Source organism: Gracilinanus agilis, chromosome 5 (genome assembly GCF_016433145.1).
Source record: "Gracilinanus agilis isolate LMUSP501 chromosome 5, AgileGrace, whole genome shotgun sequence".
NCBI classification, from domain to species: domain Eukaryota; kingdom Metazoa; phylum Chordata; class Mammalia; order Didelphimorphia; family Didelphidae; genus Gracilinanus; species Gracilinanus agilis.
Genome location: NC_058134.1, coordinates 282,392,684 through 282,417,466, shown reverse-complemented (window position 1 = coordinate 282,417,466; position 24,783 = coordinate 282,392,684). Strand labels below are relative to the sequence as shown.

Here is a 24,783-nt window from a genome sequence, read left to right as displayed (position 1 = left end):
TGTCCCCCGCCCCACTTACCCCAGATCTTTCCCCCTGCAGGTTACATACTGAAGAGATGGGAGGGCCACCTTTGAAGAAACTGAAGCAGGAGGTGTGTTTCTCTGGGGTTGGCATGGGGCATGGACTCTTATCTAGACTCTTATCTCAGGGGTGCCAGGGACTCTTGGCATCTTCCCTGCCTCCTGTCCTCCGTTCTTGCTCATGTTTGTGTTGTCTGCAGGTTGGGGAGCAGAGTCACTCTGAAATTCTGCAGCCGCCCCCAGGACCCGAGTCCTTCGGCCCGCTGTACCGCCCCAGCTTGGAGGAAGACAGTGCCAGCCTGTCTGGGGAGAGTCTGGATGGCCACTTACAAGGTAAGCTGCACGGAGCGGGCCTCTCAAGGGGCAGGGCCATCAGGGGTTCTTGGTGGAGCCACAGAGCTGATCGCCCCCCTGTCCTTGATGGGGGGTGACCACAGAGTCCTTGTGTATTGAATAGAGACAGGGGGAGCCCTGTTTAATTCTTGCCCCACAAGGTGATGAGTAGAGAAGGAACCTGGCATATCGTGGGCACTTCGTAAGTGCTCTGGAAGCAGGCTGAAGGAATAGCTTGAATAGAGTCCCTGGTTAACCCTTGGCTGGCCAAGGGGGCACTAGAGGAGACCCTGGGGCAGACCAAGTGGATCTTGGGGTGTCTATATTCTGTGTTGCCATCATAATATGTCTGACCAGTGCCCCATGCCTACAGCTGTGGGGTGCCCCAGGCTGACACCTCCCCCTGCTGACCTGCCCCTGGCACTACCCGCCCATGGGTTGTGGAGCCGCCACATCCTGCAGCAGACACTGATGGACGAGGGGCTGCGGCTTGCCCGCCTTGTCTCCCACGACCGTGTGGGCAGGCTCAGCCCTTGTCTGCCTGCGAAGCCACCCCTCGCAGGTGAGACAGTTGGCACTGTTCCTTAGTCCTTGTGCTTTGGGTAGAAAGAACACTAACGCGGGAGCAGCACTGGGGCCCGGGGGAGTCCGGGGTTACAGGTGGGGACACAGGATTGTGAGGGAATGGGAAAACCTGCCTTCTGGTGCCGAACTGCTCTACCTGTTGGGGAGCAGCTGGGGAAGCGGAGAGCTCACCCACGGGTGGGCATAAGCACGTCCAAGGGAGGAGAGGAGGTCACAACTTGGGGCCAGTTGTGTTTTAGGGGAGCTGGGGGCAGGGATGGGTGTGGAAGAGCCAAGCAGGGAGGTGCCAGTGTAGGGAGTGGGGGGGGGCAGCTGCTAGGCTGAGAGTGACGCAGCAGGCAAAACCACCAACCCTAGCTCAGTATTTTTAAATAGTGTGTAGGTGGGAAGTGGGGGTGGAGACTGGGGGGACTTGGGCCTGGGGGAGGAGTTGGGAGGTGGCTTCCTGTGTTTCTTTGGCCGCCTTTTTCACCCCCCCCCCCAGGATTCCCAGAAACTCATTGGTAGGGGGGAGCTGGAGTGGGGTGAGCCTGGGAGGCCCAGGGAAGGGGAGGAGGAGGAGAGCAAGGGGGGGGGTGAGGAGGAGAGGTCAGAGCCAACTCGCCCCCGCAGCTCCTGCTAGAACCAGAAATTCCAGCAATACAGAGGCAGGAGCCCCAGAGCCAGAGAGAAGGCCTTCCTTCGAGCTTGGGAGCCATGCAAGGCTGGGGCTGGGAGCTGACCCCTTCCTTTGATCTTTCCTCTTCTTTGGGGAGTCCATGTTGGAACGGGGCCTTCCACTTCTCTGTGCCCCTTCCTAACCTACCCCATCTCCCTGCAGAGTTTGAAGAAGGCTTATTGGAACGGTGTCCTGCACCTGGGACCCACCCAGCCCTCGTGGAGGGCAGAAGGGCCAGCGTGAAGGTGGAGGCCGAGGCCAGCCGGCAGTGAGGGATGTCTACCCTGGGCTAGAACCCCTGGACCTCTGCTTCCCACAGATCCTGGACTCTCAGATCCCTGGAATCTAGTCCTCTGATCATCCACATTCCCTCCCATCTGCCTCCCCTGCTCCATGGGCATTGGACAATGGGGCATCTAGCAATAAGGCAGCCAGAACAAGGGCAGAATCTGGTGCCCCTGGGCTTGGAGGGAAGGGAATTCCGTTTGAACTCTGCCTCTCAAACACCCTTCCTGGACATTCTGGGGCAGCGCCTCCTCCCTCCATCTCTCACACACATTCTAGCTTTGAACCCCTGTCTTGACAGGTAAACATTTTGGATGCTAGGGGAAATGGAGCCATTCTGGAAGGGTCTCGAAGCTGAGAATAGAAACTGTTTTCTCGGCCTAAGTGGAGGAGTCCTGAGAACCCTGGCCTTCCCCACAACTTCCCTCTCTCCTCTCCATATTTGTGTTTCTAGTTTGTCTCTTTAATTTAACAAACGCTGCAGTTTACTCCCACCCCCTCAAAAAAAGTTTATCAGTCATCTCTTGCCCCCCCCACTCACCCCGGGGCGCCATGGGCTCCCCTGTAAAAACCAGCCCTTCCCTTGCTCCCTGTGGAGGGCCTGGGTTGGATTCAGGAGCACCCCCCCACCCGGGACTGAACTACAGCGTCTGTGTGAGCAGTTAGAATATCTCTTCTTTCGCACCGTGTACAGTAGATTATTTATTTTGTTATTTTGGAATAAAATTTATTTTATGGCTTAGGAATCATGGCCCCCAGGGTGGGGGTGGCCTGCACTGAGGTGCTGATTTGATATGGGGGGTGGTGCTGCAAGGGGGTTGTAGAAATATGAGCTGGGCAAATAATCCACCCTGGCGCGGTTATCTCCATTCTGTGGATGAGGAAACTGAGACTTGGAGGTTAAGTAATTTGCCATGGGGCATGTCACTAGTGGGTGTGGGGGGCACCATTCACTCAGTCCTTCCTGACAGTGACCAGCACTCACTGGACAAGCATTCTGAAAAGTGTTTCTTTTGGACCGATGCTGACACAAGAAGGGAAAAAACGATGCCATCGCCTCACCTCTGAGGCCTGGCATTTGCTGAGCTGGCAAATGCTACACATACACACACACATCCCCAGACAGGAGGAGACATTTGCACTTGTGCAGTCACAACAAGCTTGAGCATTTGTGAAGAAAGTTCCAGATGTCCAAACAGCCTTGCCTGGTACCATCATCCATGACAAGGAGCCTCCCGTGTTCATTCGTGCAGACATGAGGCCTGGCTACAAGGTGGTTTGTTTTATTTTCAAAATCTGGGTGAAACCCACACCAGAAGCCAAGTGTAAAAACCTCTCCTCCTCTTCTCCCTCCCCATACCCAAGCCCTCTTCAAACCCCATCACCAGGCTGCCTGGAGCCAGCTCATCACTTCAGCCCCAGATAACAGTGCATAGACCTGAGCGTGTCTGTGTTTCTGCATATGGGTCTTAGGGCTCTGAATGCAGTAGGAGGGACTGTTCTCTGTCTTCCCCTGGCCTCATCTGCCACACATTTGTATGAGGAATGCTTGTGCCTCCCGCCTAGGGTGGCATGTGCTGGCTTATTTGGACTTCCCATATTTTACAGACCCACCTTCCCTATTCAGGAGAGGTGGGCTAGGGGGTAGGAGAAGCGCTACGATGCCCATAGCAAATTCTCCTGGCAGAGTCCTCTTGCTCTGATGGACAGTGGGTCTATCAGCAGAAGGGCAGGGGACCCCTTATTATGACTGTCTTATGGAGTGTGTGTGTGTGGGAGAAGTCATGGACTGAATTCCAGACCAGAGCAGGTTCCCATCTCCAAAAGTTGGTGGGAACCTGTGGAGGTCTCTTGAAGGCTAGGAAGAAAGGATCTCCCAGGGTCTTTCCCCCCACCCCCCTTTCCAGCTAGGGTCCCCAGCTAGGATTGGTTCTTAGGTCTAGATGGGAAGAAGGGGTCAAACTAGGCTGCCCATAGTGAGAGGTGGACATAAGGGGTTGAATTGGCAGGGACCCTGCCCCAGTTTCCATCTGCCCCTCCAGGAGAAGCTTGGTCAGGTCCTGATCGGTCGGGGGCAACAAGGAAGGGAAGCCTTCATTCCTTAGAGGAGAGCAATGGAGAAATACAGTTATATTAAAGGAAATGTTCGTTCTTCTCATCTCTTAGATGTAACCCTTCTTCTCTACCCCACCCTGCACCCTCCACTACCCAGAGTTCTTCCAGGTTCTACCCTTCTCCATCCAGTGCCTGCCCCTAGCCCTACCCTTCTCCCACCAGTCTCCCAATTTCCCCCTAATTCCAGTACTCACCAGTTTTCTACTGGAAACATAGGTGGCTCTAGCCTGCTTTCTTCAGTCATGATCACCTCTGAACAGGCCATGGGGTTGGGGTTGAGGATTGCTGGGTCCGTGGATGGAATCAGAACCCTTTGGTGGCACAAGAGAAATCAAATAAGAATTTGGGTTTGGAGATAGGATGCTAGTGCTCAACACAAAGAAGGGGACCATGCCATCAGAGAGTTAGGGCTGGGTGGGATCTTGGAGGTCTTCTAACACGACTCCCTCATTTTAAAAATCAAGAAGCTGAGGCTCAGAGAGATCAAATTATTTTCCCAGTGTCAGCAGGGGTCAATGTGTATAGGGCTGGAGAGAGGGAAGTACATCTCCTATGCCAGTTCTATTACTTACTGAGGATGTGTTTGGTCAAAAGGCAGGTTCAGCTGACTCTGATTCATTCTGTTAGCCATCGATGCCAACTGTAGTGATGGTCTACAAGGAGAAGTAAGGGTGGTAGGGGAGGAGGGAAGGAAGTTATTAGAAAAGGGAAAGATTGGAAAGGAAGACATAGTAGAAGCATGAGACTTGGAATCCGAAGTTTTAACCCAGTTCTGTCCTCTCTGTGACACTGAGCAAGTTCTCTGGCCTCTCAAAGGTTCCTTTGTCAGTAAGATGGAAGGGGTTGGATTGGATGGGTTGGAAGATCCTATCATTCTCAGCCTTACTGTATGCTGAAAAAGTACCTAAATGAGCTGTGTGATCTCTTAAGGACTTTCCATCTCTAACCTGCTGTGATTCTCACAATTCTAACCTCTCAGAAGAAGCAGTCATTCACTGAGCACCTACTAACAGGACCAAGCTAGGTCTAGAGAGGTACAGTTGGATTTTGAAAAGCTAAGATACCATTCTTCCCTTAAGGGAGCTTTCAGGCTAAAAGGGGACAGAGGAGTGATACAGATGGAAAGTGAAAGAAACAATAAAAAAGCTATTATGTAATCAGCAGCCTAGGCAGTCAGTGCTAGAAGAGGCCAGAGGAAAAGAGGACCCTGGGGCTTGAGAGAAGAGTACAATTGTTTTCTAAGTCTTGCCTCCATTCCCTATTTAATTAGTAGACCTTTTTTGTGACCCTGGGTCTCCCTATCTCTTCCAGGCTAAAAGTACAGGGACCACTCAAAGGCTCTTTCCCACCAGTGATGCCCATGAGAGATTTATCCTGCTCTGTTTCTCTGACCTGGGCTGGTTTCCCCCTCCTTTGAGAATCTGAAGTCTTCCCCTTCCTCCACTCCCACCCATATTGGTTCCAGACTTAGAAAGGACACTTGACTAGCTTTGCCAACTGTAGCTCAGAGCTTCCAAGCCCAAACAATCCACCAGCCCGAGGATGCCCACTAGCATGCCCCAACATACTGAGCAATTGTAGATCTTGATGATAATAAATTCCTAGTCTTTTATCCCCTCTCGAGATGGGGGCAGTTGGAAACAAATCTCCCTCATGCCCAATGTGGATAACGTTTGACTTCCCTTAGAGGGGTTAGACTTACTCATCTTGAAAGGTGGACATTTCCTCCAAAGGCTGCATGTGATATGTCGGCACCTGGTGTACTGGGAGTCCTGGAGCCCTGGGCCTGAAGGACAGAAAGGCCATCTGATCCCAGTACATTTCCATGACCACATTATCATCCCCTCAGGGCACTTTCTGCACCCATTGCATTGAAAGGAAAACTGAAGAACCTAGTCAGCTATCCCCCCCCACCCACTATTTCCTCTCCTTAGCAAGCCCCTTGAAGCTCCCCAGGCTCTTTTCTACTAATAAACTATTCCTATGAACCAATTGATTGGTATTCTAAGAGACAATGGTGTGGCGGAAAGGCAATTGGACTTAAGAGTTAGGAAATCTTGGTCCAAACCCCAGTTCCCACCCTGACAAGTTCTATAACTATGGATAAATCTCTTAATGTTCTCTGGGCCTTTGACCTCTCATCTGTAAAATGGGGATGAGAATCCAAGCCCTGTCTCATAAGGTAAGGAAAGGCTTTGTAAACCTTAAAGCCAATGATGGGTATGTCAGTTAGTCAATGTTAGTTATGGATGATTATTTACTTTCCCCCTGTTAGGCAGTACAATGAATAGAATAATGGGCCTGGAGTCAGGAAGACTCATCTCGAGTTCAAATTTGGATTCAGGTACTATGTGACTATGGGCAAACTACTTAACCTTATTTGCCTCAGTTTCCTCATCTGTAAAATCAGCTGGAGAAGGAAATGGCCAAACTCTCCAGTAGCTTTGCCAAGAAAACCTCAAATAGGATCATGAAGAGTAGGGCAAGACTGAAAATGACCCAACAGCAAATCATCGCAACAGATCCTCACATTCTCTCCGATCCAAACTGCATGGTAAAGGGCTCAGGACTAGGTTGAAGGTCATAGGCAGGCACCATGGAAGGCAGCTGGCTTTCCAGAGTAGGTAATGGCTGGTCCCTGAACAAGAGTAGGGAGATGAATATGCTGCCCAGTGCCCAGTGGGTCCCATAGTCTATGCTCAGAAGTTTCATATCGCCTTCATGTGTGGACACCACAGAAATAGTACCTGATCCCTTTCCCATTCTACTCACCGCTCAACAGTCATCTTGATAGTAGCTGGGACATAACCCCTGCCATCCTTGCCCATCTGTTCCGCTGTTGGGGTGGGGGAGAGAAGACAAGAGATTGGGAAGTCAGAGGGGAAAGGTGACAGATTGAGATGTGTCTAAGGCAATAATGATACAGGAGAATCAGGAGATGGGAGATAATTAGGGAGTAGAATGAGGAGGTTAGGGAAATGGGCGTCAAGGAGATAGGGCCAATGGGAAACAAGGTTAAAGGGGATAGAGAAATAGAGGATGGGGACACAGGGAGATGGGGGATAAAGAAAGGGTAGATAGAGGGTTGAGAGACGGGAATAAGGGGGAAGTGTGACAGGAAGGAAGAAGAAAGGATACGAGGGCAGAAACTATAGAAGCATATACAGAATACATATCTATATATGCTCCAGAAGAATAGGAAGGAAAGGACAAGAATTTGAGAAGGGCAAGAGCTCTGAGTGTATGAGTGGGAAGGATTCTGGCTTACGCTTGTAATGGCTCCGGAAGGCCTCATCTTTGGGTTTCTTTGGGTAGAGGTTCTTCAGCTGAGCTAGGTCACGAATCCGGTCCCCTAGGGATCGTATAGATAGATCTTTGACTGAGAATGGTTGGATGTTCTCAATTTGTGGTGTACCTGGGATGAGAAAAGAAGTCTTGAGTTTCCTCCATTCAGACCTTCTCTGTAAAGGTACCTAACTCAGATCATAGAGTCAAGAAAGGGTGACCCAGGTGTCCCCAATCCCTGGCACTTTTGAGTTTGTATTGTTAAAGCACACGTACACACACAGAGCAGGAATTAAGCCTCAGAGTTTAGTAATGAATAGACACAGATTGAGAGAGAGGGGGCTCCTGGGTTCTTGTTCTTTTTAGGAAGATCCTGGAAGGAAAGAAGGCTTTGGGAGACAAAGCCCTAGGTTTGGTGCTAACACTCTGGAGGAGGTGAGGGTCCTTTGGAGAAGTGCTCATTCTTCCAGAAAGCAGAGTAGTAGAGTAGGGGAGAGGGGCTGACCGAAGCAGGAGGAAGGGACGTTAGGCTTTTAAGGATTTCTGAAGGTTAGAGAGACCAGTGAAATGAGCAGCCAGGAATCACAGAAGTATATATATATTTAAAACCCTTACCTTCCACCTTAAAATCAACATTATGTATTGGTTCTAAGGTAGAAGAATTATAAAGGTAGGCAATGGGGGTTAAATGACTTGCCCAGAGTCACACAGGTAGGAAGTGTCTGAGGCCAGGTTTGAACCTAGGACCTCAAATCTCTAGGCCTGGCTCTCAATCCACTGAGTCACCCAGCTGCCCCACACAGGGGTATTTCTTCATTCAGAAAGCCTCTGCCCAGGAAAGAATCCTGTGTGTACAGGCAGGGAATCTGGCATCACTTTACCATCTTGGCCCCGGATGATGTGTGCGATGGTGATGCCCCCGATCTCTGAGTCACTGAATCGAAGGAGAAAAGTACCGTCTGGTTCACTGTGGAGTAGGTTGTTGACATACTGTTTGCTGATGAAGCCAATGATTAGCCTGAAGACCAGGGAATATAGAAGATGGCTCAGAAACTGGGAGGATCCTGGGTATCCAGTGGAAGAAGGGACAAGGGCTCCAGAAGAGGAGGACTTCTGAATCCCATTGGCCAGGAGCAACACACCTGTCAGACCAGTAGCTGCGGAGGCAACGCTTGGTGAGATCCAGGACACCATCAAACCACTGCCAGAAGGTGAAGCCACGGCCAAGGAGAATCTCCTAGGGAAAATGATGGAGGGTGAGGGGGCAGAGACAGGGAGAGAGCTAGAGTGAAGGCACAAAACTTGGGCTCAGTCTGAGTACAGGCAGAAGGCAGAAAGCATAGCATGCAAAAATGTAAGCTGGGCACACACCATAGAGTTGTCAAGTGACAGGGGGTATTTAGGCTTAAACTGCCCAGGTCCAAAGACTCCAAGGGTAGAAGAACCCTGCTGGCAGTGCCTTCTCTGCCATTTCAACACTTTATCCTCCTACCAGTTAGAAGATTATTAAAGGATAACTTAAATGTTTCCTGCTTTAGTTTAAATATATTTCATCTTCAGTTAGTCAAAAAGCTTAAAAAAAAAACCCAAACGCCTTACCTTCTATTAGAAGTGTCTGAGGCCACATTTGAACCCACAACCTCCTGTCTCTAGGCCTGGCTCTCTAACCGCATGGTTTATCTTGTACAAGGACAAAATATTCAGCTTGTGATCAGGTAGGAACTCTAGGTCTTGGCCAAGTCACTTAACCCCTATCACCTAGCCCTTGCTGCTCTCCTGCCTTGGAACCAGTACACAGCATTGATTCTAAGATGGAAAGTAAGGGTTTAAGAAAGAAAGAAAGAAACAAACAAACAAACAAACAAACAAACAAACAAAGAAATGAACAAACAAACCAGCAAAGAAAGAAAGAAACAAAGAAAGATATTCTTTGCCTCATAAGATTGTTAAGAAGTGGATTTCCCCCAGTTAAGGAAATGTATTTGTATTATTATTCTAATGGGGGTAGATGGGTGGGTGGGAAGGCATTTCCCAATCACTACCCTTCCTTCACTAGTCTTAGTAGCACAGCAAGAAAAAAAGAGGAGGAGTGGTTGGAGCAAAAGTGTGAGGACCTGAAATATAACCTTGGCTATTTAGTAGCTATATACTTTTAGACAAGTAACTGAACTCCCTTGAACCTCAGCTTTAAAATGAGGGGAGTATACTAGACCAGAGTTTCCAAACAGGTAGTTCACCAGCTGTTGCAGCTCCCAAGACTCCCAAACCAAATTAAAATGTAATTGGGAAATATTGAACAAAAGAAATAAAAATACAATAAAACCTAAATCTGTGATGACAAACCTATGGCATATGTGCCAAAGATGGCACACAGAGACCTCTCTGTGGGCATGCCTGCCATTCTTGGCAGAGTTAGCTATTAGAAAAGCAGAGGGCTCTGATGGATCTGCTCCCTTCCTCCTCTCCGCTGTGCCTTCCTGCCCCTCTGTGCTTACTCCCTCCCCTAAGCTGATCACTCAGGCCACTCTCCCCTTCTTTTTTCCCCTCCCCTGTCTGGGGTAAAAGGGGGACAGGAGGGCACATGGTCTCTGGGGGAATGGGGCACGGCACATGATCTCTAATAGGTTCTAAAAGGTTCACCATCACTGACCTAGATAATGTTAATATGTGATTTTCTAAGTCAATATGTGATCCACAGGGATATTGATGTGGCCTCATTTCTATTTGAGTTTGATACCACTGGACTAGAGGACCTCTAAAATCTCTTCATCTTTAAACCCATGATCCTACCTCCAAGGAGCAGATTGTTCTTTCCCTTGTCCTTGTCATCAACATTTTAAAGATCTATGCTTTCACTGGTGTAGGCACTCCCTAGCCATCCCTTTATGCCTTAATAGATTCTGTCTTTATGAGTCTCTGCACCTAAAACTTTAGTGGCTACCCTTCTGATTACTAAGTTTTTTCATGCTTAGCTAGGCTAGCCCTTGGACAGTGGTCTGCCCTTCGGTTGCTAGACCTAAATTCCAAGTCTTTCCAGGTAGGTAGAGTCTTCCAGAACCTAGACTTCTCCAACATGGCCTTAAGAACCCAAGGTCAAATCTTGGACCCAGAGAAAAGGAGAGGAAATGTCCTTCCTCCTTTTGGTAGACAGGTTAAGGACTATGGGTGTGGAATGTTATATATACTGTCAGAATCCATCACTGTATTGGCTTTAATTAACAATTTTCATTGTCATGAGGGAGGGATCATTGAGGAAAGGAGAGACTATAAATATATATCCAGAAACAAAACAAAAGTCATCAATAAAACTATGATTAATGTTTTTAAAGGCACCTAGAATAATTTCCATCCACCCTATTGGAATAGATGTCAAATAATTAATGAAGATGATAAATAAAAGGACTCAAGAACCAACTCAGTCAGGACTGTACTGTAGTATACATTTTGTGGGACCTAGTCAGGGCACCCAGAATGGTTGGAATGGCAGAAGTGAAACTGGTTTGGGGGTTGTGGCTATCACACAGCTGCCAGGGTGAACACATTTTTTATTCCTCAGTCTACATTATTAATACTTAAATAATAAATGAAAATTTTCATAAACTAAATTTTATTTTTCTATATTATTAATCCATTATAGGATCCAAGATTTATAGCTGAAAGAGATCTCAGAAATTATATCTTCCAATTCCTTCATTTATAGCTAAGAAAATTGAAGGCAATTAAGTGAAGTGACTTGTGTATAAGTACTGAACATCATGTTCAGAATTTGAACCCAGGTCTTCTGCCTATACCTCCAGCATTTTTTCCATTGCATGAGGATATCAGATTTCCTGAGCATGGCTCCTCTCTCCATCAAGGAGATGCTAGTCTGAAAGATTTAGTGTTTCCCAGGCTTCCTGGGAGAAGAATCTAGGGAGAAGGAGGACTAACCTTGTTGAACTGTGCCCATGACACAGTGCGGTTCTGGAAGGTTTCCATATTGAGGCTGTTGTCATTAAAAATCTTCTGGGCCAGAAAGAGGAAATGTTCAGGGAGAAGGCCCTGACTTGTTCCCACCTCTGCCATGAATTTGAGATTCAGTGTTTCACACATTTTCTCCCAGGGTACCCGCTCAGCCACCATGAATGGTACTCGGTCCTTAGGGGGCCAAAAGGGGAGGATAGGAATCAGCCAGAGAAAGGACTCCCAAGCTACCATCGAGCTCTGCCTCTCTCTTCTCTCTGTTACCCTTAGTTACTCTCTATTGCTTTCTAATTCTCCCTTGACCCCTCTTATTTTCTCCTCCTGACCCACTCCTTTAGCCCTTCCCACAAATCCAAGACTCCCTCACTCACCATCTCTGAGAAGGCATTGTCCCATAGGATAGTGGCTTTGGCATTGTTGTCCTGGTTCCCGTGGACAATCACAACCAAGGGAAGAGACAGAGCCTTGGGTAGAAAAGATGGAGGAGAATCAGAATCAAGCCAACAATTGCTACCTTTCCTGATATGGGGAGGGGGTGAAGGGGCAGAATATTTCCTGAGATAGTTGGTCCTTTTTGATCCCTTTAATATAACCAAGATGGAGAAAGAGAGGGTAGGATATCCCTGAAAAGGAGGATGACAGCTTATCATCATCTAACCTTGATGACTAGATTTCAGAGGGATGGAGAGAGAGAGGTAAGGTACTCAGAATATCAGTGGCATAATGGAAAAGAAGTGGGGGCCAAGGGCTAGGATTTTGGGTAGAGTTGAGGTGGCAGACCACAGAGAAGATGGGCATCTTGATAGAAGGAGGACAACAGCACAAGGGAGCAAAGCATCCTGGGGAATCTAAGACTGAGGAGTAGTGGACAGAGACCAAGGGCCAGTGTTTCCAAGAGAAAAGATCGTTCAGCAGTTACCTGGAGGTGGAAGATGAGATTGTTGGGCCCCAGGGTGAAACTAGTAGAGAAGAGAACAGCACACTTCTCCTCCGTTACAGATTCTGTGCCCTTCCGTTCACAACGCTTGATTTTCTTCAGTAACTGAGATAGGAAGGGGAAGTTTGAGAAGGGAAAGCAGGAGTGGGAGTAGGTCTTGAGAAGGAAGGGATGAGTCTGTCCCCTGACCCCCTTTCTAGGAAGGCTGGGAAGCTCTGGATAGACTGTGCCAGAAGGTCTTCATCTCCCTCTCCTCCCTCTCACCACCCACCAGCTGGCTCCTCACCAAGTTCTTAAAGAGGGCAGAGCAGCAGTTCCCTGGGATGCTGTTCTCCAGAGGCACTGTATTGTTGGTGATTTCTCCTGTGCTTTCCCTAGGGAGGGCAGGGTTTTAGGCCAAAAAAGATGATTATGCATGTGAGAATATTTAGTCTGCTCCTGACCTGGGTCAGATGACCCAAGCCAATTGCTTTTGTTTATTTTTACTTAAAAAAATTTTGATTATGTAGAAAAACAATTTTTGACAACTGTTTTCTGACATTTTGAGATTCAGATTCCCTCTTTCGCTCCCCTTCTCGCTAACCGAGGCAGTAAATAGTCTGACATAAGTTATTCCAGGGTTCTCATGCAATACATATTTCCATATTTCTCATTCCATGGCAGAAGATAGATATCACAATACAATAAAAAAAAACTCATGAAGGAAATAAAATGGAAGATGGTCCACTTTGATGTACAACCAGACACCAACAGTTTCTGCTTTGACTGTGGAAAGCTTGAGCCCCTTGGAGTTAGAACCTTTTTTTGGTTGATAATAGTTTAGTCCTTATTTGTTACTGTATACACTGTTCTCCTAGTTCTGCTCATTTCACTTTGCATCAGTTCACATAACTCTTTCTAGGTTTTTCTGAACTTGGCTTCTTTGTCATTTCTTATGATGCAATAGTATTTATTCCATTACAACCATATACCACAACTTGTTCATCTTTTCCCCAGTTGATGGAGACTCCCTAAGTTTCCAATTCTTTGCCACTACATAAAAAACTGCTAAAAATATTTTGGTATAGGTAGATCCTTTCCCTCTATCTCTGATCTCTTTGGGATACAGATCCAGTATTGGTATTGTCAAGACACTTTCAAATTTCCTATTTAGAATCTGTGTCTCTATTTCCAGATTTCCTCAGGTTAAAATCTTAAAAAACAAAACAAAACAGCTTTTGTTTTTGTATCAATTCTAAGACAGAGGAATGGTAAGTGCTAGGAGGCAATTGAAGTTAAGTGACTTGCCCAGGGTCACAGAGCTAGTAAGTGTCTGAGGTCAGATTTGAACCCCTTGGGTCCTTCTGACTCAAAGCCTTATACTCTTTCCACTGTGTGACCTAGCTGTCCCTGTTCAGTTTAAAATCAATGAGTTAAGTCAAGCCCATACCCATTATTCTAGGACAGAAACATCCTTCCTCCTTGTGACCATTGTAGGTCCCTCAGCTTCTCTTCTAGGGTGGTCCCCTCACTGTAACAGACACCCCCAACCCTCCAGACTCCTTAACAAACTTTCTAGACCATATGCAAGAACTCCCTCCTCCTGAGAAGTTCCCCACCAGCAGCCCCTTCACTTACACTCCAGCTCCTGACCCCTGGGGATGATTCAGTTCCCTCGCCTGCTTCTCAGTCACCATGTCTGCTCTGACCAGGGGTGTCTTGGCTGGAGTCCCCAGGAGTCGAAAGCCCAGAAGGAACCGAACCCCAGCCTGGAACTTGGTCTGTGTCTTTAGCACCTGAGGAGGCTGCTTCTCCACCAAGAAAGAGCTGTGGGGAGAAGATCAAGGAGATACTAAGCCAAGGTAGTGGGTGGGACTGCTTCCTCTGTGGTGCCCGCTGTGATTCTGCCCAAGTCCTCCTCATGATGCCTCTATCCAAAACATCCCCCCTCCTTCCCTGATGTCTGCCTTCCATAGTGGTTCGAGCTGGGAATCAGAGTGGGGGAACCTCTGCTCAAGAGGGAGAGATGCCCGCAGTGAATACCTGGTAACCAGGGTCCGAAGGACGTCATCCAGCCGGCCGTTCAGTGCAGCCTGGATATTGGGCTCCAGCTCCCCAGTGGCCCCACCCACCTCTTGCTGCAGTTGGGAATAAATGTCCACCAGATTCTCACACCTGGGGCCAGGGACAGGGGTGTCAAGGAGCTTTCGCTTCTGACCACCCTGCCCCAGTCATGCATAGGCTGGTGCCCCACCAAGAGTTTCATCTCTCCCCTCTGGTCCCTATTGCCTGCATCCACCCCTTAGACCTAGATCCTTGCTTTCTTTCATTTCTACCCTGGGCAAATGGCAGAGAAAAGGAGGAGCCATCAGTAGAAAATGGGATCTGGGCAGCATACAGGGGCTCTAGGACTAGGGGTGAAGAGAGCAGGGGTAAGGGTGATTCAGTGAGGGGTCAACCAAATTTTCCAGGATGACAAGGGAAGTTGGTCCCTCACCTCCCCCCATTTGATGGGAAGGACACTGGGATGCTAGTGTCTAGGTCGAGAAGAAATAGCTTTTAGATGAGAGGGATATGTCTCCAGAGAGTTGCCATTCAGAGCTTATTTGGTGTCCATTGTTCTGTCTCTTCTTTTTTATTTTTATTTTATTTTTAAATTAAAAACCCTTACCTTCCATCTTGGAGTCAATACTGTGTATCGGCTCCAAGGCAGAAGAGTGGTAAGGGTAGGCGATGGGGGGGGGGGGGTCAAGTGACTTGCCCAGGGACACACAGCTGGGAAGTGTCTGAGGCCAGATTTGAACCTAGGACCTCCCATCTCTAGGTCTGGCTCTCAATCCACTGAGCTTCTCAGCTGCCCCCTGTTCTGTCTCTTCTAGAACCCCTGAACCAATGCTTACAGATCCCAGCATGACCTTTTCCATGGTCCTGTACTCTGTGCCTTTGAATCCCCAGAGTTGTTTCACATTCCTGCCCCATCATCCATCTGGCTTTTCTTCCAAATCTCCCTCATCTCTGCCCATGTCCTTGTGCTCCAAGTGCCCTTCCAATGCCAGCTCTGACCTCTCTTGAAGGGGTGCCAGGCTCTCATCAAAGGGTGCCCCATTCCCTGCCAGCTGCTGTTGCCGTTTCCAAATCTGGATCTTCTTCAGGACCATGGTTCTGGCCCCCTCCAGCTCCTTGATTGTCTCCTGTAGTAACCTTAGCAATGGCTAGGGAGGCAGGAGAAGGGTCAGAAAAGCAGATTCCCCATTCCAGTCATCATGTACACCATCACCCAGCCCCAACATCCAGGAGAGTTCTTGCTGAGAGATCTCCAAGCAGAACCTTTGACCTGCCCCCACTCCTGTCCCAGGTCTTCCTTCTCTCAGGCAGTCAGGCTGAGAGTTGGAAGGAGGTCATGGAGTTTGAAATAAATGCCATACCCCAAGCAAGTGGTCTTCTAGGACCTGCTTGAAGTCTAACTCACACACACACACACACACACACACACACACACACACACACACACACACACACACACACACACTCCCCTTCGCCATGATTTGAACTCCCCCTCTACCCCCTTAGGCCCTCATTTACCATTTACCTCATTTGAATTTGTTCCATTAGCTGATTCCTCCATCATGCTCTGTAGACATGCTGAGGGGATTGAAGGGTGGAACAAAGACTTCGAGTCGCTTGGAGCTAGGGTCCCCCTTTCTTTCCCACCCCAAGACTCCCAGGGTCTGAGGCTGGCAGGGAAGCAGCTTTTGTGAGCTTTTCCCTCTTCACCGTCTAGACCAGTGATTCCCAAAGTGGGCGCCACTGCCCCCTGGTGGGTGCTGCAGGGAGGTGGTGATGGCCACAGATGCATTTGGTGCATACCAACAATTCTGGCTGCAAAAGGAGATCCCTACGGATTATCCTGAAATATAGGCTGTAATTCAAAAGTTCTTAATTTCTTTTCCTTCATCATATTTAGTGCATTTATCTTTCCTATTAATTGCTATTAAAATTTTAAAAATTAATTTCCAGGGGGCTAAGTAATATTTTTTCTGGAAAGGGGGCGGTAGGCCAAAAAAGTTTGGGAACCACTGGTCTAGACTCATGGCTGTCTGCATCTTGGTTCCTTTCTTCCTACCTTGTCCCGTGGCCTCTCGGAGGGCCCTGATCTCTCCCACATGGTGCTGCAGCCTTTGAAGTACCATGCCAAATTTGAGCTCTTCTTGTTTCCAGTGGAAAGCAAGGGGCAGGTGATGGAACTGTGGGGAAACAGGTGGCATGAGGCTGAAGGTCATCCCATCCAGAATTTACTTTCTCTACCCTTCCAAGGCTTCCATGTCCTTTTTCTGGCCCTCCATCCCATGCTCTGGAGATATCCTCCTCCTTCCCCACTATGTTCTGGCCTTCTTCTCAGGATGCATGCCCTTCTACACACATATGCATACACATCATGTCTGACTTGCCCTTCCTTTTACAGCAGCCAGACCCTTGCTGTAGCCTCCATGGCAGGGGGGAACCAGGGGGACCCAGAATTCCCTTTCAGGTCTTCCAATACCCCTAGCCTCTGATATTGCTTCCCTCCCTCCTCCATCCCCTACCAGCTTCATTCAGTTTTGATGTTAGAACTCGCTCTGGCCTCAGGGTGACTGACCCCGAGTCTCTGGGTCCTTTCCTCTAGAGGGCTGGTCAGGGACAAAACTTCCTTCCCTTCTTTCCCATTCTCAGAGCTGAACCCACGAGACTCAATCAGGGGCCAAGGGGATGGGATTGCAATACCTGTTCCAAGACAGCCACCTTCTCTCCTTGTAAAATCTGGCGGAAAGTGCTCACCAACTTCAGTGGGTCTCTCTGGCACAGACTCTGCAGAAGCAGTTGGGATGGGTTGCTTGGGGCTGCCCCAGGCTCTTGTCAGCTATCTTCCACCCCTATCCTGCTCCAAATACACAACTCACCTCTAAGGCGCCCTGGGGAAATGAACACTAAATGACCTATACCATTTGTAGAAAATACACATGAATTGGCATCCCATCCTTCAAATGTCCAGTGTATAAACTTCCTTCTTTCCTAGTGTTTGCTAAGTGGCACCATAGGCAGCTAAGTGTCATAGATAGAGCCCTGGCCCTGGAGGCAGGAAGACTTGAGTTCAAATTCAGCCTCAGACATTTAGCTGAGTGACCCTGGCTAAGTCACTTAACCTTTGTATGCCTCAATTTCATCAGGTGTAAAATGGAGATCATAATAGGACCTCACTCCCAGTGCTGTGAGAATCAAATGAGATAATCACTGCCTGGCACATAAGAAGTAGGTGCTTACAAAATGTTGGCTTCTTCTCTCCCTTGCCCCCAACCCAGGACAGGCTCACCTCTAGACTACTAATGTGCTGCAAGGTCGTCCTCCCTTCTCCTTGCTCACCAGCTGCAGACTTCAACTGCTGGACAGTTTCAGAAAGCAAGGTGCTGGCTATCCGGCAAGAGAAGGCATCAGAAGCACCTAGGAATTCCCTAGGAGAGAGAAGGGCAGTATTCCCTACCATCCCACCCCATGGCTTCCCATCAAATGAGAGCTGCTTAATCCCTGACCCTCTCAAATTCATCCCCTCATCTTGTCTATCCCACTGCTTCTGCATCCTCAGAACTTCTCCTCTATGAAGTCCTTGGTTGCCATCATCCTTCTTGTTTCCAGATCTCTCAGCAATCCCAAAGTCCTCCTTATCTCCCCAATTCCCCAACCAGGGTTGATCCTCCTCTCTCAGCCCTTCCCCTTTTCACAGAATCTTCCCCACCCCCACCAATTACAATTTGGCCTATCCATTCTTAGAAATTTGGAGAATGTGGGGTGATGGGAGGGAATCTGTTCCCAGATTCCTAAAGGACAGAGCACAAGAATTTCCAGGGCCCAGGAGAGATACCTAGAATAGTTGCAGGAAACTCACCAGGGTTGGTTCTCCAACCAATCCCCCAGAAGATGCCGGAGACGTTGGGGAAACTGTACAAACAACCCCTGGAATTTTTCTGGGGGCATCTTGGAAACTAGACTCCAGAGAGACATAGTCTGAGAATTGGGAGGCCAGCCTGGAAATGGCAGAATAGAACCGATTATTGGAGAAAGAAGTCCCGTCCTAAGATTTGTTCCTGTTCTATTTCCATGGTTTTCCTCTACAGTCTCCAAGTCAGAGGCATGACCCTAAGACTTATCTTTCTTCTCCAATCAACTGATGTTATCTCTCAAACTACAGTCCAGTCTGCCTGGCTGTCCCCACAACAGATCTCGGCACAATTGAGTTGGGCACAATCTCTGAGCTAAAATAATCCTTTACAATTAAAAAAAATATTTTTTTTTCAATTTTTAGGCAGTAGGGGCCAAGGGACTATGGATGGAAAGAAGGTAAGTGAAGAGGAGGGGATAGCTGGGAGGGGGAGACAGAAAAGACGGAAAGGAAGAGAAGATCTAAGAGAGAATTAGAGAAGCAGATAAAGAAGAATGGGAGGAGGAAAAAGAGATCAGGAAGAGAGAAATAGAGGGAGAGGGAAAGGAAATAAAAAGAGGACAGAAGGAAATAGAATGGAGAAGAAAATGTGAAAAAGTGTTGAGGGAGGACGAAGGAAAAAGAAGGAGAGACGAGGCAGAGTGAAGAAGAGAGAGTCAAGAATCCGAAGGGAGAGGTGAAGAAGAAGCTAGAAGATAAAGGGGTGGGAGGGGGTAATAAAGTACATTCTCCAATTTCTGAGCAAGCAGTTGTAGTGGGTGTAGGTCAGTAGTTCCCCAGAGGCTTCTCACTTCATATTTCTGACCTCACAGGTGGGTGGGAGGAGGAGGAGGAGGAGGGGAATGGAAACCCCCAAGTGATGAAGACAGGGTTGATACTCTAGGGTTCTCAATCCCATCCCTCCCTCTCTCGGAAATCTCAGCCTTCCAGGGGGCTGCAGTAGGTGACTCCATCAGAGGCTCATTACCTGGGGCTCCGCCCTCTTTAGCTTTCCAGGAGTTCAATTCCCCCCCCCCCCCCAACCAAAGCTAACACTTTCCCCCAATAAGATTCTTCCCTTGAGCCCAACCTCCTGGGTCCTTCTCCAGGGTCCTAGTTTATCCCTCTAACTCTGGCCTGACGTTCTAGGGATGGATGAGAACTCACTACCTCTCTCCCACTCCAGAGATCTCTGAGTGAGCAGGAAAAGCTTCTCCCCTCAGCTTGGGAGCCTCATGATTTTTCCCAGCACCGCGAACCTCAGCCTGTTGTTGATCTCCAATTAGGCCCTCCCTGCCTCAAATCAAAGGAGCTCCCAGCACCCCTGCCTGCTCTGGGAGCGGGAAGGCAGGGTCGGGATGTTTGCGTGACTTAAATGGGTCAACTAAGTTGGGAGAAATCTCAGTCCCTTCAGCTGGCTAGGGTTTGGGGGGAGGGGCGGAGTGGGAAGCTTGGGGGAAAGCAGATAGGAAGGGGAAGCAGAGCATTTGTATTCATTAGGGAAATTCCTCCTCCCCACCCCAACCATGAGGTCTGAAGCCCTTCCTCTAAGTCATAAATCTCCATCCAGGCCACACCCCCGTTGCTGGGAGTTCAGGCTTAGGGGTGTTGATGCTGGAAATCAAGGACTTAGACCGGGCCTCTCCCCCTGGCTCTTGGCTTCAACTATTTGGGACCAGTGTAGCAGCTCCCCTCCCCGTTTTCTGGAAGGGGGAGGGAAAACCTCTTCCTCCTCTCGCCACTCGGCCGGTCTCGAGGCACGACCTCCAGGGGCGGAGAGAGCCAAAGGCCCCCCAGCCCGAACCCAGAGAGGATGAAAAAAACTTTCTAAACTCAAATATGATCCCACCACCCCTACTGAAGTCTTCTCTAGCGTCCTGTAGCCTCCCCGCGAGGGCATCCCAAAGGGCAGGAAGCTGAGAAACTTCCTCCCCATTCAACCTCCCCTTTCCCAAGCTGGAAGGGGGACAAATAGCCCCGAGAACAGCCTCTGACCCGACCCTCCTTCCTCTCCCCCTCACCTTTAGCAACCCCTTTGGAGTCTTCTCCCTCTCTCAGTGGACACTGCCTGGCCCCATGGGCGTGGGACTCTGTCCAGCGAGGTGGGGGCCTTTCCCGTTAGGGTCCCCACCCCTCGATTAAAAAAAAAAAAAAACAATCCTTCCCAGGTCTTCCTCGTCAGCGCAAGTCACGGCTGCTTCTGCCTGCCGTTTCCGGCTTCTCTACTGGCCTCGAGTCCCTCCCTGGATCTCTGACGACAACAGAGAAGAGAAAGTGTGCCAAAGGAGGAAGAGGAAGAAAGTGGGTGGGTGTATGTGTTAAAGGGGGGATCCCCGCTTGGAAGGCCGACCTCTGGGCTCTGGGTGCATGCCCATGGCCTTCGGTCAGCTCACAGGTGGAAGAAGGGTCCTCACTCCTGTTGGCTGCCTCTGCCCTCCTCCTGGCCCTGGCCCTCTTCCAGAGACGGAAGTGCTCATATGGGAATCCAAGAATTGGCTCCCGCAAACAACTCAAGGAAGTTTCTCCTTTGGCCAGCGCTTCCCCTTCCTCCCAAAGCCCAACGACTCTCGGGTTCTCCGAAGAGGGGCTAAGTACACCTGAGGAGCCTTCTCTGGAGCAGCCCCACCCTTAGGGCTCTCAGCAGCCCCGAAGCGCAGCCGGAGAACAGGGAAGCAGATGGGAAGGGTACATTTTTTGTTTCTTCATTTCTACGGGCCAGACACATCGATCTAGAAACCACGCGACCACTGACGGCTCAGGGGGCTAGCAAGAGGATTCATGGGGCTCGCTGGGATGGGCCAGGATGGGCTGACCACTGGGTACATCTAGGACTCATTAAGATAACCCGGGGAGGATCAAAAGAAGGAGCCCCGTGGAACGAAAATCATTCTCTTCTACAGCTACCAAGATTTCCTCCTCGTACTCCAGAGGCATGGGTTCAAATCCTACTCTGCTGCATGATTTTTGGGAAAGTCTCTCTTTCTGAGACAAGCATAGAAAAACACAGAAACATAAACACTCTGCACAAAGACACGTCAACATGTAAGTCACATACAGACACAACACACCACCACACACCCAGAGATCTTGCTCAATAAATATGCGTGAGTCATCAGCATCCCTTGGAAGATGTCTCTCTCTCCTATTTTCTTACGCCTGCGTCCTGACACCCACCCATCCCAACTGAGGGGGAGGAGATGGCCACTGGGTGGGTCCTGGGTCCTCTCGCATTGTAGCTGTCCCATTGGCTTCCCTTTTCCTCTCCTCGAAGCTTTCTCAAGTCTCTAGCTCAGTTTGGAGGACATAATTAGGTTTGTGCTGCCCCCTGGTGCCCGGCACTCTGCCCTCTTGCCCACACCATTGGAATGTGGTATGTGTGACACGTGGGAGTGAGTGTGAGTGGGCACGTGCATGCACGAACTCGTGGATATGGATTTTCACCCAAGAGAATCCAGGGACAGCAACTTTCATCGATGGCTCTCTGCAACGCCAGGGGTTAGGAAACCAAAGTCTATAGACTTTGAAAGAGAGTGGTGTGTGTGTGTGTGTGTGTGTGTGTGTGTGTGTGTGTGTGTGTGTGTGTGTGTGTGCGCGCGCGCGCGCGCATGCTTTTTAGGTATGATCCATCATCGTTAAAGTCCTTGAGATAGTGGAAGGGAGAGGGAAAAGTGAGCAGCCCCACAAGAAAGGTTGTCACAAAACTGCACACCGCAGCACATCTGGGGAAATTGAGGCAGGGAGCCCTGCTTTGACTTTCAGTAGGAATGCAATCACCCTGGACCAAGCGTCAGAAGACTCAGCTCTGCCATCTTGGCTTTGAGACACTCTTAAACAAGAATAATCCAGGTCATCTTTTCCACCTCTAGTTCCAGCTGAGGCTGAGCCTTCCTGAGGACGATAGAGGGATGTTGTGAAACTCAAATGAGATCATGGATGTGAATGTGTCTTGTAAATTGAAGCACCATCCAAAGGCAAACTAGAATTATTCATCTCTCCCCAAGAGGTGTGGAAGGAGAATAGTCATTCCACCTTTAGCAGAGATGGCACTCCCCTATGAAGGAAGGAGTAGGAGAAGGAATTATGTGTTTGTGGGTATGCAGTAGAATTATGGGGCAAGGGAGAGAGGGTGGGAGGAAGAGTGGACCTGTACTTAGGAGTCTGGCAAAGGCATTTCTGCGGATACTTCCACCTCCCCCTTCTTCCTTCAACTCTGACTAAAGGTAACCTCATCAGACCTCAGCCTGAGAGTCTAAGGATGGCCAAGTCTCAATAGGTGAAGGAGGAAAACCGAGGGTGAAAGGAGGCTCTGGCCCCTTTGGCCATTTCAGTGGCAAGATATCATGAACATCTAACATGATATGGCCCCTTGCCAGCCTTGATTTCATTAGTCAGAGGGAGTTCGTGTAGACTAGAGGATGGAGGGTTGAGCTTCTAGTCAGGTCCTACGTGTGATTTAAATGCTACAGAAAACCTAGAGTATGGAAACCAGAAGAGTCTGTAGATTATTTAATCCAACCCTCTCAGTTTCCATTCAGGGAAACAATTCCAGAGAGGTTAGGTGACTTGCCCATTCTGTGAAGCTGTAGCAAAACCAGTCCCAGAACCAAAATCTTTTTATTCTCATTCTGAAACTACTTTGATTATGTCATGATTTTTTCAATCCCTTCCTTTCCTGCATAGAATCAATACTGTGTATTGGTTCCAAGGCAGAAGAGTGGTAAGGGCCAGGTAATGTGAGTTAAATGACTTCCTCAGGGTCACAGAGTTAAGAAGCATCTGAAGCTGAATTTGAATCCAGGACCTCTCATCTTTAGGTGTGGCTCTCTATCCACTGAGCTTCCTAGCTGTCCCTCATTATTCTTTTGAGTCTCTTCTATATGAACCACAAAATCAACATGTTTAAAACTAAATCCATTATCTTTATCCCTAAACCCACTCTTCCCTCCCTTTTTTGTGAATGATGTCACTATTCTCCCAGTCACCCAGGCTCGGAGCTTTGTGGAAATTTTCTTTTTGGAAATCTTTATTTAATTAATTAATTTAGAATATTTTTCCATGGTTATAAGATTCATGTTCTTTCCCTGCCTTCCCCCATTGGGTTTTATATGTGTCATTGATCAAGACATAGTTCCATATTATTGATATTTGCACTAGGGTGATCCTTTAGAATCTGCATCCCCAATCATATCCGCCCATGTGATCAAGCAGTTGTTTTTCTTCTGCATTTCTGCTCCCACAGTTCTTCCTCTGGATGTGAATAGCATTCTTTCTCATAAGTCCCTCAGAATTGTCCTGGATCATTGCATTGCTGCTAATAGAGAAGTCCATTACATTTGATTGTACCACAATGTATCTATCTCTGTGTATAATGTTCTCCTGGTTCTGCTCCTTTCACTCTGCATCAATTCCTGGAGGTCATTCCAGTTCACATGGAATTCCTCCAGTTCATTATTCCTTTGAGCACAATAGTATTCCATCACTAACAGATACCACAATTTGTTCGGCCATTCCCCAATCAAAGGGCATCCCCTCATTTTCCAATTTTTTGCCACCCTTTGTGGGGATTTTCAATCCTTATGTTTCTTACTACATATTGAGTCATTTGCTGAGTCCTGTTATTCCCACCTTTGATCTTGGCCAAGTACTCTCTGGGTTTCCCTGTCTGTAAAATGGGAATGATCCCAGTTCATGGGGTTCTTGTGAGGATTAAATGAAATTGTGTATGTAAGTTAAACCTCAAAACACTATGTAATATATACCTATTACTGTTGTATTTATATGCCTAGTAACAGACTGTGCTTGTTAGAGAAAGAGCAGCTCCACTGAATTCAGAGAAGTTCACAGGCAGAAGGTTAGTCATTGGGTTATGAGAGCTTTTGGCCAATGCTATCCTGACACAGGTTAGGGCAGAGGGGTAGAGAAGGGAGGTGAATAGGAAAAGGGGTTGTCCAGGAGTCTTCAGTCATAGGGCTTTTTTTTTTTTTTTAACCCTTACCTCTGTCTTCAAATTGATACTAAGTATTGGTTTCAAGAAAGAAGTGCAGTAACGGCTAGGGAACTGGAGAGGTAACTAGGGAGTGTGTGAGGTCAGATTTGAACCCAGATCCTCCTAACTCCAATCTTTTTTTTTTTTTAACCCTTGTACTTTGGTGTATTGTCTCATAGGTGGAAGATTGGTAAGGGTGGGCAATGGGGGTCAAGTGACTTGCCCAGGGTCACACAGTGGCTGAGGCCGGGTTTGAATCTAGGACCTCCCGTCTCCAGGCCTGGCTCTCACTCCACTGAGCTACCCAGCTGCCCCTCCTAACTCCAATCTTGGCTGTCTATCCACTAAGCTAGCTGTTCTCTCTAATTTTCTTGATGAGATGTCTTCTGTACCACCTACTTGCCCACTAAAGCAAGGGAGTCACTCTGAATCTATCACTGATAAAATGGGGATGATACTATTTGTAGTGTGATGAGGAAATTGTTTTACAAAATAAATTGTAAAATATCATACAAGTGTGAACTAATATCCTTAGGGATGGGAGGATGAGAGTAAGAGTCACAAGGTTAAGTCCAAAAGAAAGGGAGACTAGTAACAAAAGCATTTTTTTAAACCCTTACCTTCCACCTTAGAATCAATACTGTGTACTGGTTCCAAGGCAGAAGAGTGGTAAGGGTAGGCAATGG

At 48.3% G+C, this 24,783-nt stretch overlaps 2 protein-coding genes across 2 annotated transcripts; one reads left to right on the top strand and one right to left on the bottom strand.

Annotated features, from left to right (window-relative positions):
- Positions 1-26: 26 nt before the first annotated feature.
- NAB2 (NGFI-A binding protein 2) lies at positions 27-2,621 on the top strand. The gene is made up of 4 exons (XM_044677517.1): positions 27-92; positions 222-354; positions 728-916; positions 1,760-2,621. Exons 1-4 carry the CDS (start codon positions 57-59, stop codon positions 1,867-1,869), a joined length of 468 nt encoding a protein of 155 aa, XP_044533452.1. The 5' UTR covers positions 27-56; the 3' UTR covers positions 1,870-2,621.
- Positions 2,622-2,709: 88 nt separating this feature from the next.
- On the bottom strand, positions 2,710-21,229 carry STAT6 (signal transducer and activator of transcription 6). Its single transcript, XM_044677516.1, has 22 exons — positions 20,133-21,229; positions 18,079-18,217; positions 17,509-17,647; positions 16,923-17,006; positions 16,285-16,405; positions 15,751-15,803; positions 15,225-15,373; positions 14,205-14,336; positions 13,800-13,988; positions 12,469-12,556; positions 12,165-12,287; positions 11,617-11,709; positions 11,213-11,419; positions 8,425-8,519; positions 8,164-8,300; positions 7,266-7,412; positions 6,770-6,833; positions 6,528-6,635; positions 5,700-5,783; positions 4,570-4,650; positions 4,192-4,308; positions 2,710-3,982 (listed from the first exon to the last, which is right to left on the bottom strand). Exons 2-22 carry the CDS (start codon positions 18,192-18,194, stop codon positions 3,790-3,792), a joined length of 2,520 nt encoding a protein of 839 aa, XP_044533451.1. The 5' UTR covers positions 18,195-18,217; positions 20,133-21,229; the 3' UTR covers positions 2,710-3,789.
- Between the last annotated feature and the right edge of the window lie 3,554 nt (positions 21,230-24,783).